A 14,253-nucleotide genomic window follows, 5' to 3' on the forward strand; every position below is an offset into this window, starting at 1 on the left:
GCTCCCATTCTTTCTGAAACTCTGCCTTCAGCACATCATCATAACAATTCTTCTCATAATGCTTTTAACAATCATTCTTAGGAGTGTTGGACTGAGAAGTACTTTAAATGATAAGCTCAGCATATGTGTCGTTCTACTAGGTGTCTGCTAATTACTGCTGCTGCTAGACTGGAGTAGCAGAGTGGAGAAGGGCATTTAATTGGACAGGGAGGTGAAGGCGCTTGCTTGCCAAAGGCAGCACAGAAGCCACTTTTGTCTATGAAAAATATCAAGGATATACTGAATTTCTATAGTAAATACAAAGACTTGTGTAAAACTGTTTTCTTTGAAGAATTTTTGATTGGTACACCTGGATTACGGACTATTCAGTGTCAATGAAACAAGTAAAGACAATATCAAAACCTCAAAAATGTTTAATGTTTAATTTTTGAGTGGTGCAATGCTACAGTCCTCAAAGCGGCCATCTTGGGTTCAACTGCCGACCTTGAGACATTTGATGCACGTCTTCTTTCCTCCTCTATCTCTGTCCATTTCTCTCTTTTAACTGTCAATAAAGGCCACTAGAATGATTACAATCTTTAAAGAAAAATAAAGTCTGCTTGGGTACTGGTTTTATTTGTATGGCAAGGAAATGTATAATGTTACAAACTGCAGCATCAGTTTATCATTCAAGAAGGCAATAAAAAATGTATTCAGTTAATTTAAAAATAAAAATTTTATGTAAAATGACTTGCAGAAAAAAAACATCCAACGCTTACTTTTGTACTGCATGAATAATACAAAACATATTATATACAATAAGCCACTTGAAAATTCAGGTGTGGCATTAAACCATAACTCGTACAGTTTCAGGTAGAACGTTTAAATACAGTTATAACTGATGCAGCTTTCATGAGGCTTCATTGATTCGGTGCTTTGGTGAAAGTGGAAATGTACTAGCTGGCTATGCGTGCACATGATCATGCATGCATGAAAAGCTGTACCGTGTTCTTTGTGTGTGTTTGTGCACACATCCATGGCCGATCTGTAGTTTGCTTCGGCAGAGCTGAAGTCGAGTTGGTTGGTGTCACCACAGATTGAGGACTTGTTTACAGAGTAGGTCTTCACTCCTGCCTTGTTTACAGATTCTCATTTCATTTCACAGAAAATCTACTCGTAATTCAAATAGAAGCAGATTTTGTTCCTGAGAGCGTGCTATGGGGTACAATTTCTTTGCTCGACTGGCTTAAAATCTGTGGTTTATAACAAACCGCTTGCAAATGAACTGGTCACATTTCAATCTCCATTTTTTCATTTTCTAGACTTGCGTAACAACTGTAGCGACACAGCAGACTCATTTTTTACATTTAGCGGCAAGCATGTGATTTATTCTATTATTTTTCTACCCCTGACGACAAGCAGATTGAAAAACATGTAAAATTTCTACCAAATATGGAAAAGAAAAAAGTACCCACTTTAATTTTGTCAAATTCTTTGTTGCAAAGATAAATAAACAGCCATTTTGCTTGATTTACTAAAACAAACAACTCCAGGTCAGAGAAGACAAAAAACCATGAAAGTTCAGATCGTTTGGAGCCCTGGGAGAGAGCTCCAGGGCTGACTGGCAACTGTCCACAGTAGTGGCCTGAACGCAGTGCTGGTCCCTGGGGTTTGATGTGCACCGGGACCGTGGGACGACGGGTGTTTTGGATTAATAGGGGGAAACACCAGGTCACGAGGGCTTTCTGTTTCTACGAGGTGACAAGGGGGTGGAGTCTCGCCGCGAGCGTTTGTTGTTCCCACTGTAGAGAGATGAGTTGGAGGCATTGTTGGGGGCCTGCTGCTGGGGCAGAGGCCGGCGAGGGTGCAGTGGCCCTCCTCTGAGCAGCATGATGTCCCGCACGACGCTGCGGAAAGGTCTGCTGACGAAGCAGTAAAGGAAAAAGTTGACAGCCGTGTTGAGCATGGCCAGCATATTGGACAGGTCGTAGGCCAAGTGGACACGCCAATCCTGGTGAACCGAGGAAACATAGAGGTGGTAGATGACTACAACAGTCCGAGGAGCCCATAGAACTGAGAACACGGAGGTGAGCGCCAGCAGCATGGCCGTGGTTTTTCCTAGACGGCGTGGAGGCCCACGCTCCTCTTGGCAGGGCTGCTCCCTCTGCCTTATCCTCAGCTTGCGGATTATTAAAGAGTTCAGCACCAAGAAGATGCTGCATGGCAGGAAGTAGATGATGGTAACATGTGTCCATATGAGGACTGCGTCCAGCACTGTGGGAAGGTGACTGTCTCTCCACACGTCTGACCACCAGAAAAAAGGTATGCCCGACGTTAGCGACAATACCAGCACAGCTGCAATGATCTTCCTGGCCCGTGCCGGGTAGCTGATCTGTCGGTGGACCAAGGGGTGGCACAGAGCAACATACCGGTCCACAGTAAGGGGTATAGTGGACCAAATGGAGGCGTGGTTAGCAGCAAACTCTGCAGCACTGACCACGTGCAGCAGGACGGTAGGGACGTCGCGGTGAAAAACAGCCGTCTCTAGCAGGAATCCAACAAAGATGATGAAGAGCTGGGAAAGAATGTCTGAGCCTGTCACTGCTAAGAGGTAGTAGTACAGAGGTTTCTTGGTGCGACATGCCAGTCTGCACAGGGCCACTGCTGTGAGGATGTTTACTGAAACATCAAACAAAGACAGAAGCAGGAATGTCAGTAGCCACAGAGCAAGAGTGTCCAACTACGGCCCTCTTGGCCTGGTGTCTCACATGTTTTACTCAAGTTTCTTTTCAAAAGAAATTCTCCTTTTGCATTGTTTCAGTACATTGTAAAAAAATTACTGGCATGCTTGCATTTAATTTAATATCATCTATTCGTGGATTTCGTGGAACGAAACTCCATATTATTCTCTGGAAATGTGCTTGTTTGTGGATTTCTTGTAGAGCGTATCTAAAATATTCAAAAGAAAATGTAGCATGGTGAAATACCTTAGTGCAACTACTTGACACAAGGCTGGTGAAAAGAAATCTGTGGATATTAGCTTCTGTGACCGATGGCTTCCAATACGCATATTAATGCATACTAAGGTATTTTTGGTGTTTTACCTATTAAATTAGGCAGCTCTAATTGTTTTTTAGGGAAGTTTCAAGTATTTGTGGATTTCAGCTTTATTCAGCTTTATTTTTCAGCTTAATTTCTCATTTTCAAAAGAGGGACTTTTCCTATCATTGGTTAAAAGTCAAACTGTTTTCTTGACTGTAGATTTATTTACCTTTGAGAACAAATAGTAAAGTGAGCTCAGTGGTCACTGATACCTCTGCCTGTCTTTAGGATTACTGCAAATCTCCTTCAGATTGATACCAAAAAATCTGTTTTATATAGGAAGAAGCAATGACAAAAGCATATCTGTCATATGCTTATACTATATGCCATGGGCTGGTATAAGCGATGCGGAAAAAAAATCTAACAGTGGTTGGCTTTATTAATTAATTTATATATTTTTCTATGACCACAAATATGCTGTTGGTTCTTATGTTGGAAGAACACATCATATGACCAGTATATTAACTAATTGACCCATTAGCACCAGTAATGTGCCACTAATTCACATTTCTATTCATTCTCTAGTTATGCCTTTAATTTACATACAAACTGTGAATTAGACAAACAGCATACCTGGTACTCCCACACAAAGCAGAACACTGTAGTAAATGACCGGAATGAAGCCAAGGACACATTTGGATCTCTGCAGCTCCTCAGGTTTTAGGACCAGCTCCTCGTAGCTGGACGCCGTCACATTAGGCCAGTCGATCATGGCCTTTGTGCTTCTTCTGAAAAACAAAACAAAAAAAATACAAGTCAAAGAAAAATTAGTTTAAGTATTTTAAAAAAACAACATAAAATAGAAGTATAGATTATAGGTTCTCTTAGAAGTCTTTGTGACAGGATCTGTTGGAAAATTATTGTACTAGCAATGATTGAAAAACATCTGCTGTCATCATTTTTGAGCTGGTAAAATGTCAAAGTGACCGACTCATTAGCTCACATAACAAGGCACTCTAAAACCATACTGAAGTTGCTGTCCTGCGTTACCTACCTGACTTCTTCTGTTCTGAGCCACAAAGGGAGCCTTTAAAACCCATATTGGAGCTTTCACTTAGTCACTTTGAGATGCTGACTTTCTTAGAGGATAGGTCACCAGTCTAACACATGGCAACACAGAAACACACAAGACAAACAACCATGCACAAACACACACACACACACACACACATATGCAACATACAACCTTTAACAAACATGAGCAATAATTAGAAATCTACGTCTGCCAGGGGCATGAATAATTTTGGTCTTAGATGTAAAATGTGCGAACATTACAGTGGAAGTCTTCTCTCTTGTCCCTGTCATGTCTTTCACTTAGAAAACTACAAAATCGTGGATGAAATGCTATTTTGTGCTGATGAGATTTCTGGAAAATCTCAGAGAAACATTGTTTGCACGGCCAAACAGTCTCACATATACACAGTGTCAGTCAATGCACTCATTCAATTAAACTGCAGGTTCACAACAACAGATGGGACTGACTCATTGACCCTATTAACCTGCTGTTTCTCAATATATACTGCTATCTTGCCAGTTTGACCTTTCCACCTGAGTGTTGTTCACCCTTTCTTCATCTGCCAATCCAGGACGTGCTTTCCTAATTTTCTTCATTCATCCATGTCACCAAATTTGGACTGTATTATCTCTCAGCCATGCGCGGATACACAGCAAGTATAAACAGCACTTTAAAGTCTACTCATTCATGCACGCTCCCCCGATTCAACCAGGGCAATCACCACTACAAGCAGTTTGTCGTATTTAATTAAGGCCATCATAAAGGTTGTTTATGTGCCAAAACTCTGCACAAGCACCTGATGACTGGCACGTTTAGTGCCTGTAGATGTAATTTGATAAAACAGAGGGGCATCGAATTGCTTTGTGGATGGCTGCTTTATTTCATCTTAGCACCAGCAGAAAGGCCTGGACCGAACTGCAGTTATGAAGATGAATGTAATTAATGGCATATAAAGAGAACAGGTCAGCAGGAATAGGACAGCTTCATGTCCTTCTGAAATGAGTTCCTCGTGATCTGCAGGCATTCTGCAGTAGAACCATTGGTCCTTAATCGATCCACATTTGCCTGTCAGCTTTTCAGCTCCATAAAGCTCCAGTTCACAGGCACTAGTGCTTAATATTTCCTCAAAACCTAAGGTTTCTTAACTATTTCATTGAAAAGACCTTTAATGATTTCCCAAACTCATTATGAGATATTTTAAAACTAAAATAATTTTGCTAAGTTTTGATAGAGTTCCAGTTAGCTTTAAGATTTCACATGAAACAGGAATGATTTTTGTTATAATTTCCTGCATCTAATTCATCTTTTTCTGACTGCATCATCCCAAAGCTTCAAATATGTACAGAAAGACTCATTAACTGAAAGATGTTTATTCTTTGTATATCATTTTATTGTCAGTGTGAAAGGTTTTGCCGTCTGCTAGCTCAGAGGGGGAATTTCAAAGTTTTATCAAATTCTGCTAATTGAGCAGAATTTAAAAGAGTAATTAAAAGTTAAAACTTAGTGTTTTAGTTTTAACACACTAAGTTAAAACTCAGTGTGTTCAGTGTTCACTTTGTCCACTTAGATCTACTCATCATCTGTGTGGCACTGAATATCCATGGATCATTATTATATTAGTAATTTGATAAAGCTTTGATAATTACATTTGACTTTGAGTTCTTGTGAAATTTGCTTCCTTTTTTTGTGATATGTGTGCAGCTTGGTGAAAGAAAGTTTTTTGTGTGGTGCAACCTTTCAGCCCCAACCAACCTTATCCTTTGAGGTAAAGGTTGCAGGTTTACCCATTTCCTGTTTCAATACCACTTGCAGAGTGGTATTGAAACACACATATAAACAGTGTCAGTCAACGCACTCATTCACCAGTACACAAAGCAACAGCCATAAAGACACAAATAAGCAAGTATGATGTGGAAGAACTTGACTCAAATCTACACAGTCCTGACATCAAAGTTATAGAACATATTTTGGATGAATTCGAGTGGAAACTGTGAGCCAGGTCTTATCAGCCAACATCATTGTCTGAGCTCACAAATGCATTTCTGAAGGATGTTAAAAAATCCTAGTTAACAGATTCCTAAACCATATAAAAAAAAAGACTTCCTGGAAGATTTAAACCTATTGTAGCTTTAACAAATTTTTAATAAAAAATGTGATGTCATTAAAGTTTATGTGTGAAGGCAGTCGCCTCAGTACTTTTGGCACTATGACATGCTCCACCAGATGAAATCACATGGTAACGGCAACTGCAACGGGCTTTTAGAGACAGACGCTATTGAGATAAGAGATACTGTGGAGTTTTAAAATGTGCAATGTTTTGCATCACAAGATTTTAATGCACTCTATTTTGAATGAATTTGGACATTTGTGAATGCTAGATTTAGCCAGTTACTGTCTGCAAACTTAAAGCAAACTTGAAAGATTAAGATAAACATGAAGCCTGTCAGCTCTTCAGCACCGATTCACGTTATAAAATAAAACCATTATCATATTGTGATCTTACTGTGCTATTTAAAGGAAAAAAATAGTAAAATGAGGATTGGTTTCTTTAAGCTTTTTTTGTCATGCAGAAATAATGTCTATATGGCTTTAAGAGACTGAACAGAAGAACATCTGCAAGGTCAGGAGGAAGGGACAAAGACACACTAAGATATTTACGTAACATTCATCTGACCAAAGCTCCAGAACATGACTTTTGGTTACTGTTTTGTCAAGACTGAACTCTCACAGAGACTTCAATCCGGGACCATAAATAGCTGCCATATCCCTGAACTTTTGGAGGAAACAAGAGCTTAGGCTCGTTCCAGTTTCTTGCTTTTTTAGGGAGTTTGTTTATCGATAAAAACCTTCTCCCATTTCATTTTTCCTTATCTAATAGCATGAGATAAAATGTCCTGTTCAGTATTAATAGGCACACACGGCTCCCGCAGGAGGTGGAGTGTGTGTTTGCAGGGATACATCATCCCTGCATTGTGTGACACAAGGTGCCACAGTCTTACAAACAGCATGTGACATCTGCAGTCCTGCATGACATCCCAGATTTCTTTACTCAGAGTTAAAATAGTAATCTTTCTGCCTGCTATTTTAACAGTAAAAACAAGGTAATTTAAGTTTTTATTTTTTAAATAATCAAAATGGATCAAATGATATTATACAGCATGTCTGCCTCAGAAGTTGACAAAATTTCCGTCCTATTTTTTTTATTATTTTCTTCACTGCTTTGCAAACAAATTTGTGCTGTTTACATTTCTCCACATTTTGTGACATTAAAACCCCAGACTACTAATCGTAATTGGGAAGAGGAAGGAAAATGATACAGGACCCTCAAAATGTCTCCTGCAATTTCTGTTTCAGGTCAATTCAATCCAATAAAATAGACAGAGTCAAGACCAATTATATAAATCCCAATTTGATTTTAGATATAAAGGGCAGTTTTACTCTGGCAGTAGTTACATTTTTTTCAAAAGAATCCAAGTTGATTGCATCTAGTCACTGACTCTACAGTTATCCTTCATACTTAATGAGCATGTAACAACAGTGGATAGTTGATTACATGTCATCAGCTCGTAGCAATTCTCCAGTAGTACCAGCCACTGCAGTAACCAAATGGAGGTTTGAGTAGACAAAGTACACACAATAAAAACTTTGACAGACTGGACGAGGAGTATTTTCTATGATAAGAAAACTTAAAGTGTTAATTGCAGCAGAAGCTCCTGTAGTAGCTTAATTTACTACGTAGATAACTACAGCTAAACCTACAGGGTTGAGTAAGTAGTAAAAGCTACACCATGAAGAGCAAAATACATATAGTTAGAGACAGGAGTAGTCCCATCAGGTGTTTTATACTGGAGTGAGACAGGGTGAAAGTGAGAAAGACAGAGCTAAGTGGATAACCTGAAGAGAGGGAAAAAGGTAATAATTGCTCAGCTAACTCCAGGAAGGTAAGACAGCAAAGTAGAAACAATGGAAACATGTAAAGTCTATGATGTGAACAAAACAGAGACCAAAAATTCAGTCAATGACAGTGATGACCACAGAAAACACACTTTTAGAGAGAAATACTAGAGTATAATAGTGACTAAATGTGATGAGCATAAGTTGATTGCACAAGATTTCATTTATGGGAATAAGTTTTTAAAGTTAGTAGTCGTAACATAAAAAATATGACAAACTGGAATCCCTAAAGATCTGTCTAAAATATTACTTTTTATCCAAGAGTCCTGTCACTCATCAGAGAAATATATTTTGGAATATTTACATCTCTTTGTGTGCAAGTGTCCCAGCAGAGTCTATAAATACAAAACTTTCTCTACATTTGGAGCTTAATTTGAAGACTTTTACTAACGCTCAGGGTGTGAAGACACCTGATCTGTTTCCTCACGTGCCTCAGCTCAGGACCAGAAATGAGAAAGATGATCACCATGAATAAGAAGGTTGTGAGGCTGCTGGCTAAACGTGAGACAAAAGACCTGCAAACTCGTGGTGATCAATAATCCTGCAGACATCCTGCAGACCAGCCAAAATCTCCTTTATCTCAGACGTTTTCCTGACACCTTCATTCCCGAGAGTGCTGTGGATACTGGAAGGAGAGATCAACCGTTCTCACTCCAGGTGTGTTTTATTATATCATCCTTCAGGCAGCTAGATATGTTGCACAGGCAATAAAACAACTCAAAGTCTCAACAGAATCATCTCCACCTCTCAGCAGATGAGTGTTTGAACAGATGAGCTCCGTCCGATCAGTGGGATGGTCCTTACTGACTGAAAGGTTATTCTCGAGATGCAGCTGGAGGCTGCAGGACGCGGCTCTGCAGGGGGCTTCGGAGCCCAGGATGGCGAACCAAACTCTGCCTGCACGTCTCTCAATTATTCATCACCTAAAACAACAGTGCTTTAAGACATTGTGTGCTCATGGCCTAACTGCACAGCAGCTAGTGTTTTACATGACAACAGGGCTCGTGTCTTTAAATGTTTTGGAGGAAAGTAAAATGTTTATTTATGTATTACGGGGAGAAGAAGAAGACGAAGAAGTCCTGAGAAAATGAGCTGCCAACAGATGACAGTGGGAAAAAAAATGTCTGTGCAGATTGGTTACTGAGTTGAATGCCAAAATCCTGACCTGCGGTTGGAGCGCAGAAGAAGAGTGAATCCAGAAGTACTTCCTGACACCAGATATGATGATGAATGGGTTTTAGGAAAAAAAAATGTGGGGGTAAAATAACAAGAAAATAGTTCAAGTCAACTTTTAAAACTGAGATAATGCAGACCTGCTTTCTTGAGAAACTTATGATTCGAAAATTTCTCCCAATCCAGAAAATCATTTAATTGTAAAAGCCCTGATTGCACTTGAAAATTAATATTTTAAACATTTATTAGTTTCCAATCTGCTGTCTTACCTTCAGATCCAGGTTTCAGGGTGTTTCTCTCCTCCTGGATCACAGCAGGTCCACTTTAGCGTCGCTCCCCCCAAACGCTCTTTCAGAGTCCCTGCTGGATGACCAGTAAGGAGACAAGGAGGAAGATGAGGAGGAGGAGCAGAGGAGTCCAGGCAGCCGGTACATCGCTGCAACAACTAAACTGAAGGAGAGGGGAGAAATGAGGCAAAAGGGGAGCGAGGGTGGGAGGAGGAGACTGATGTGTGAAGAAGGAGGGAACTGATCAGATGAAGTGGAGAAAATGAAGGGAAACCGCACTGAGCCTGACAAGGGATATAAAGTGGTCATTTTTCATGCTCATGGATCTAATGGGGATTTAGTCTGAAGTATTTTCATGCTGGAAAAACGACAAAATAAATAAAGTCAGAGCTTTCAGACTAACTCTGCAGCCAAATTCTAAATTATATACCAACCTCGTTCAGCTGAATTATATAACACTGCTGAGAAAATCCGGAGGTCTGACCAGCAGTAATTTGAGATGGTATTCATTCCATTTTTTTTTTATTATTATTATTTGAATTCTGATTAATCATGATTCTTAAGAAAAAAAAAGAAGCAATACAAATGAGCCATTTTCCCACTTGTTTTTCTTTCTTCTATCTACCCTGCAATATGACTTTTCAGGATTTATGGAGACTTTTTTTTTGGATCCTGTGGTCTGTGGGTGAATTTGCTTGGACAGTTAGACCTGGGCAGGTTGGCTGTTTTGAATCAATCTCTTCTGTGTACTGAAATTGCACATTAAAATTTTTTTTAAAACCCTTGTAAACTTCTAATCTGCTGCAAAATTCCTTCTCAGGGCCTCAAACAACCACATCAACAGTCAGGAGCAGACCAAATTAAATGTCTGAGGTATAAACAAGGCCTCCTTCAAAATGATTGATATGTGCAATGCTAGGTGTTTTAAAGAGAGAATACATATGGGAGTGTTCTAATTTGTTCATCACATAAACCTTCTAATTGCATTTTACAGAATTTTTTTTTTGTTTTCAGCATTGTTAAAGCTGACATTAAATATTCATATATCCAGATGTCTTTTCTCTCTAATTTCAAAACACTTTCCCTGCTCTTATTTATTTATTCCAATATCAGATTATTCTTTTCTATTCAAGCTGACTTATTTTATGCTATTTTGACTCATACCTGTATGTAACAGCAGAATTGTAAGGCAACTCCATATCAGAGTCAAGTTAAGTTGAATAATTGCATTAATGATGTCAGAGGGAGAAATAAAATCTCAGTTCAGTCTTACTTCTGTTTTTGGATCTTTACATTTCACTCGTTGGGAACTGATATTTTCAAGAGCAAGTTATTTTACACAGCTTTTAATAGTACCATACATTTCTCAAGGTCAGTTCCTCTTCACCTCCACACATTTCCTCCTGCAGTCAGGTGTGTAGGAGGCTAGAAGATGAGTTCAGTTTCATCATTTCCATTTGCACTAGCTGTGTATCACCAATCCGACTGAGCTGAGTCATCAGTGTCCTTCTTCATATTTATTTATTTGGTCATTTATCTAATCAGTCAGTAAATCTGTTTTGTTTCTAAGGCAGAAATGATTAGTTACAGGAGCCACACAAATCCAAAACTTCAAAATGAAATGGTAACCTTTAGAAAACTTCATTTAGTGACTGAAAAAAACCCACACGGCAGCTTAGCATACAAACATAGAAAGGTCAGTTTGCTAAAATAAATGTTAAATGCACAATAAAATAATTGAATTCATTTGGCAGCATTAAAATCCTCTGGGTCTATCAAGATGAAGAGCAGAGCTGGGAGCTCATCTTTTACTCTGAGCAGAGCAAAAGATGTTTATTTATTATGTTGTCTCTTTTTCTGATGTTTACAGTCAGTGTTGCTGTTTTATTTAGCATTTTTGTCACCTTTTTATTAGTTTTTGTTTATTTGGATGCAGTACAGCATCAATTCAATGGAGAACTTTTTCCTCTGTCTTTCTCATCCTGCTTTATATCAAATCGATATCATTATCACAAGCACAAAGTTTTATTTTGGCTAAAATAGTAGAAAGGATCCTGTTACGTTTGCTGCAAAAATATCGGTGAAATCTTTAAATCTGAAAAAATTCTGAACTTAAAATTATGCTAAAAGAAATAAAGAAAGAAAGTTCAACTGTCCGATACCTCAAAATGAATTTAGTATAAACTGGAGAGGTTATTCCATCATTATAGGAAAATATTATCCAGTAAATAAATAGGCAACCTGATATTTTTGGTATATTGTGGTTTATTGCATGTTGAAAATCACCATTGCTTCATCTAATCTACACACTACACAATTTACATACAATCAGTTAGAACTAAATGACTTAGAAGCCATACAATCAGAAAAAAAAAAGATGTAAAATTTTTATATCAATGTTTCTGACAATACCTATATTCAGTTGTACTTCATAATTGAAATTTATACAATCTTTAGAAAATCTCATTTTAGTTTTCCTATGAAATCACCTGTGTTCACATTTTGATGGCTTTTCAAGAAAGGCAGAATCAAAGATGTCAAAGGAAAAAGATATTTTGAACTTTTCAGAGAAAAGAATTAAGATGTCTACAGTAAAAGATCCAGATATCTCTCCTACCTGTCTGAAGTGAAGGAGACATGGTTTCCTGTCTTGTGTCAGGAGACAGGAACCAAACAGGAGACAGCTCCTTCACTTCAGGTTTATATTTCATCAAAACCTGGAACACATTAAATACATCACATTACTTCACTAACGTTGACTGTCAATGGAATGCTTAGATTTTAGAAATATTTCAGCTGAAACGCTAAACATGGAAATATAGAGGCTTTTAACGATGTGATGTGACAATATGCACATTAAAGAAATAAAATGAGTCTCTGGTGGTGTTTTTTGCTGTCTTATAACATGAATGGGAGGACAATAACACAGAAAAGTGAAAGTGATCTAAAATAATGCTGTTTTGTCAAGAAGATGCAATGAGACTTTCTGTTATTTTGGTGTGAGAATAACATCATGTTGTATGTTTTTAAAGTGGGCCCAAAAGCAGAGTGGAAGGCAACGGGTGATTTTATGATATTTAATGAAAAAATACTGAAAAGGCAAACTTACAAAAATATGGAAATCCAAAGGTGAACAAAAATAAACCTTAACAAAAGTCAGCTAGGAGACACAATGAGAAGTCAGGAAAACTACAAAGAAACTTTGGAAAATAAACAGAGAAAAGATGGGAGGAGACGTGAGGATCCGGCAGGGAGTGAGTGAGAATGAGCGGCTTAAATACTAGGGAGGCTGAACGCTGAACAAGAGTGGAGGGAGCAGGAGGCACACTGAGGAGAGAGAGAGAAAGTGGCACAGGGTTAAGGAAGAGTACAAAGAGGAACAATAAATAATTCTAACACTAAAGAATAACTGACCTAAAAAAACAAACCACCAAAACTAGAGTATCACAGAATAACTATAAGAAATCAACATAACTAGAAACACTAAAAAGAACTGAAATAAGGAACAAGACAGATTTCACCATCATAAGAAAGTAACACAAAATAATAATGAAACTAAAATGAAATCAAACAACAAAACAATTTAACAACCCTGAGATCCTAACACCTAAACCTCCTGGGGCATTCAAGCTTAACGCTCAGTGAGGATCTGCATTAAATCAGAGGAAGTCTGAGTTTGGAGTTGTTCTTTTCTGGCTTTGAAACATTTATTAAATGAAATAAAAATAGGAAAAATATGTAAAAGTAAATGAAAATGTTACAGATATCACACAAATGACTTCAGTACATGAGATAGGGGTATTATAAAAGTAATCAGACATCGAAAATGTAAAACCCTGAAACAGAATGATGAATACCTTCAATAAATGAAAATCAGATACATTTGGATTTAAGCTATATCATATGCAATAATGTGTGTATATAAATGAGATAAATGAATTCATATTTAAAATGCAACGTGCTCAAACATAAAAACGTGTTATTTACCCTGAAATTGGGACACAGTGGGGTGTGTAATGTCCTCTGGGAGCGACAGCCTGCAGCAGCTTTCTAATTTCTCTCACGTATTCTTTGCAGCATTTGAAGCTAACACAATTACATGGTAGGAAATCGGCACCATCAGTAGATCTGGGAGCTGAGTTGTTGTTCTGAGCAAGACAAATGTCTCCTTAATTTAACTAAACCCTTTAAGGAAGCACGTCTCAGGGCTGCAAATTGTTGACGATAGCAGAGCTCCAAAGCAAACAGAGAGTCAAACAAGCAGATCTGACTGCCTGATTCATCCAAAGTGTGCTGAGAAACCATTTAAAAACCTGATGTCTATGTGAGCTCGCTTTGAGCCAACATGGCTGACCCTCGCCCTACAGTTGCATATCAATGTGTGTTTATCTGACATACACTATTATAGCCCTGCTCTTGCCCTGCAGCAGGAGTCGATCAGCCCAACAATGAAGCGTGCAGCTGACGATAATGCACAGACACAAATCTTTGCCAATCAGAAGAAGGAAAAGGAATATATGTTCCTCTCCTTTTATAGCTAGGAATAACAACAACAAAAAATGTAACATTTTAGACTAGGTTTTCCTCTGTATAATGCATTTGTAAAGTTTGACTAAAGATGGTTAATTTTCCGTCAGTGTTGAAAATGATCTTACTTATCAGCACCTCACTCATGCAGACCACTGTCTTTAACCCTCCTGTTATGTTTGTTTCTAGGCTACAGCAATAATGTTCGTGGGTCAA

General features: G+C 38.3%; 1 protein-coding gene across 2 annotated transcripts; it reads right to left on the minus strand.

Moving 5' to 3' along the window:
• Positions 1–447: 447 nt before the first annotated feature.
• Positions 448–9,649, minus strand: gpr142 (G protein-coupled receptor 142). Of its 2 annotated transcripts, XM_028029951.1 has the most exons (3): positions 9,493–9,649; positions 3,655–3,809; positions 449–2,658 (listed from the first exon to the last, which is right to left on the minus strand). In XM_028029951.1, exons 2-3 carry the CDS (start codon positions 3,791–3,793, stop codon positions 1,712–1,714), a joined length of 1,086 nt encoding a protein of 361 aa, XP_027885752.1. In that variant the 5' UTR covers positions 3,794–3,809; positions 9,493–9,649; the 3' UTR covers positions 449–1,711. The 2 variants fall into 2 exon arrangements, with proteins under 2 accessions (XP_027885753.1, XP_027885752.1); XM_028029952.1 differs by lacking the exon at positions 9,493–9,649 and having other exon boundaries at positions 448–2,658; positions 3,655–3,808.
• Positions 9,650–14,253: the final 4,604 nt, after the last annotated feature.

The sequence above is a fragment of the Xiphophorus couchianus genome, chromosome 10 (genome assembly GCF_001444195.1).
Source record: "Xiphophorus couchianus chromosome 10, X_couchianus-1.0, whole genome shotgun sequence".
Taxonomy (NCBI): domain Eukaryota; kingdom Metazoa; phylum Chordata; class Actinopteri; order Cyprinodontiformes; family Poeciliidae; genus Xiphophorus; species Xiphophorus couchianus.

What these genes read in the sequence shown, in the direction of transcription:
- gpr142 (XM_028029952.1), bottom strand. Translation starts at nt 3,793, where the DNA reads ATGATCGACTGGCCTAATGTGACGGCGTCCAGCTACGAGGAGCTGGTC. An exon ending in GCTTTGTGTGGGAGTACCAG is followed by an intron (nt 2,659 to 3,654) that starts GTATGCTGTTTG and finishes TTGATGTTTCAG; the next exon opens with TAAACATCCTCACAGCAGTG.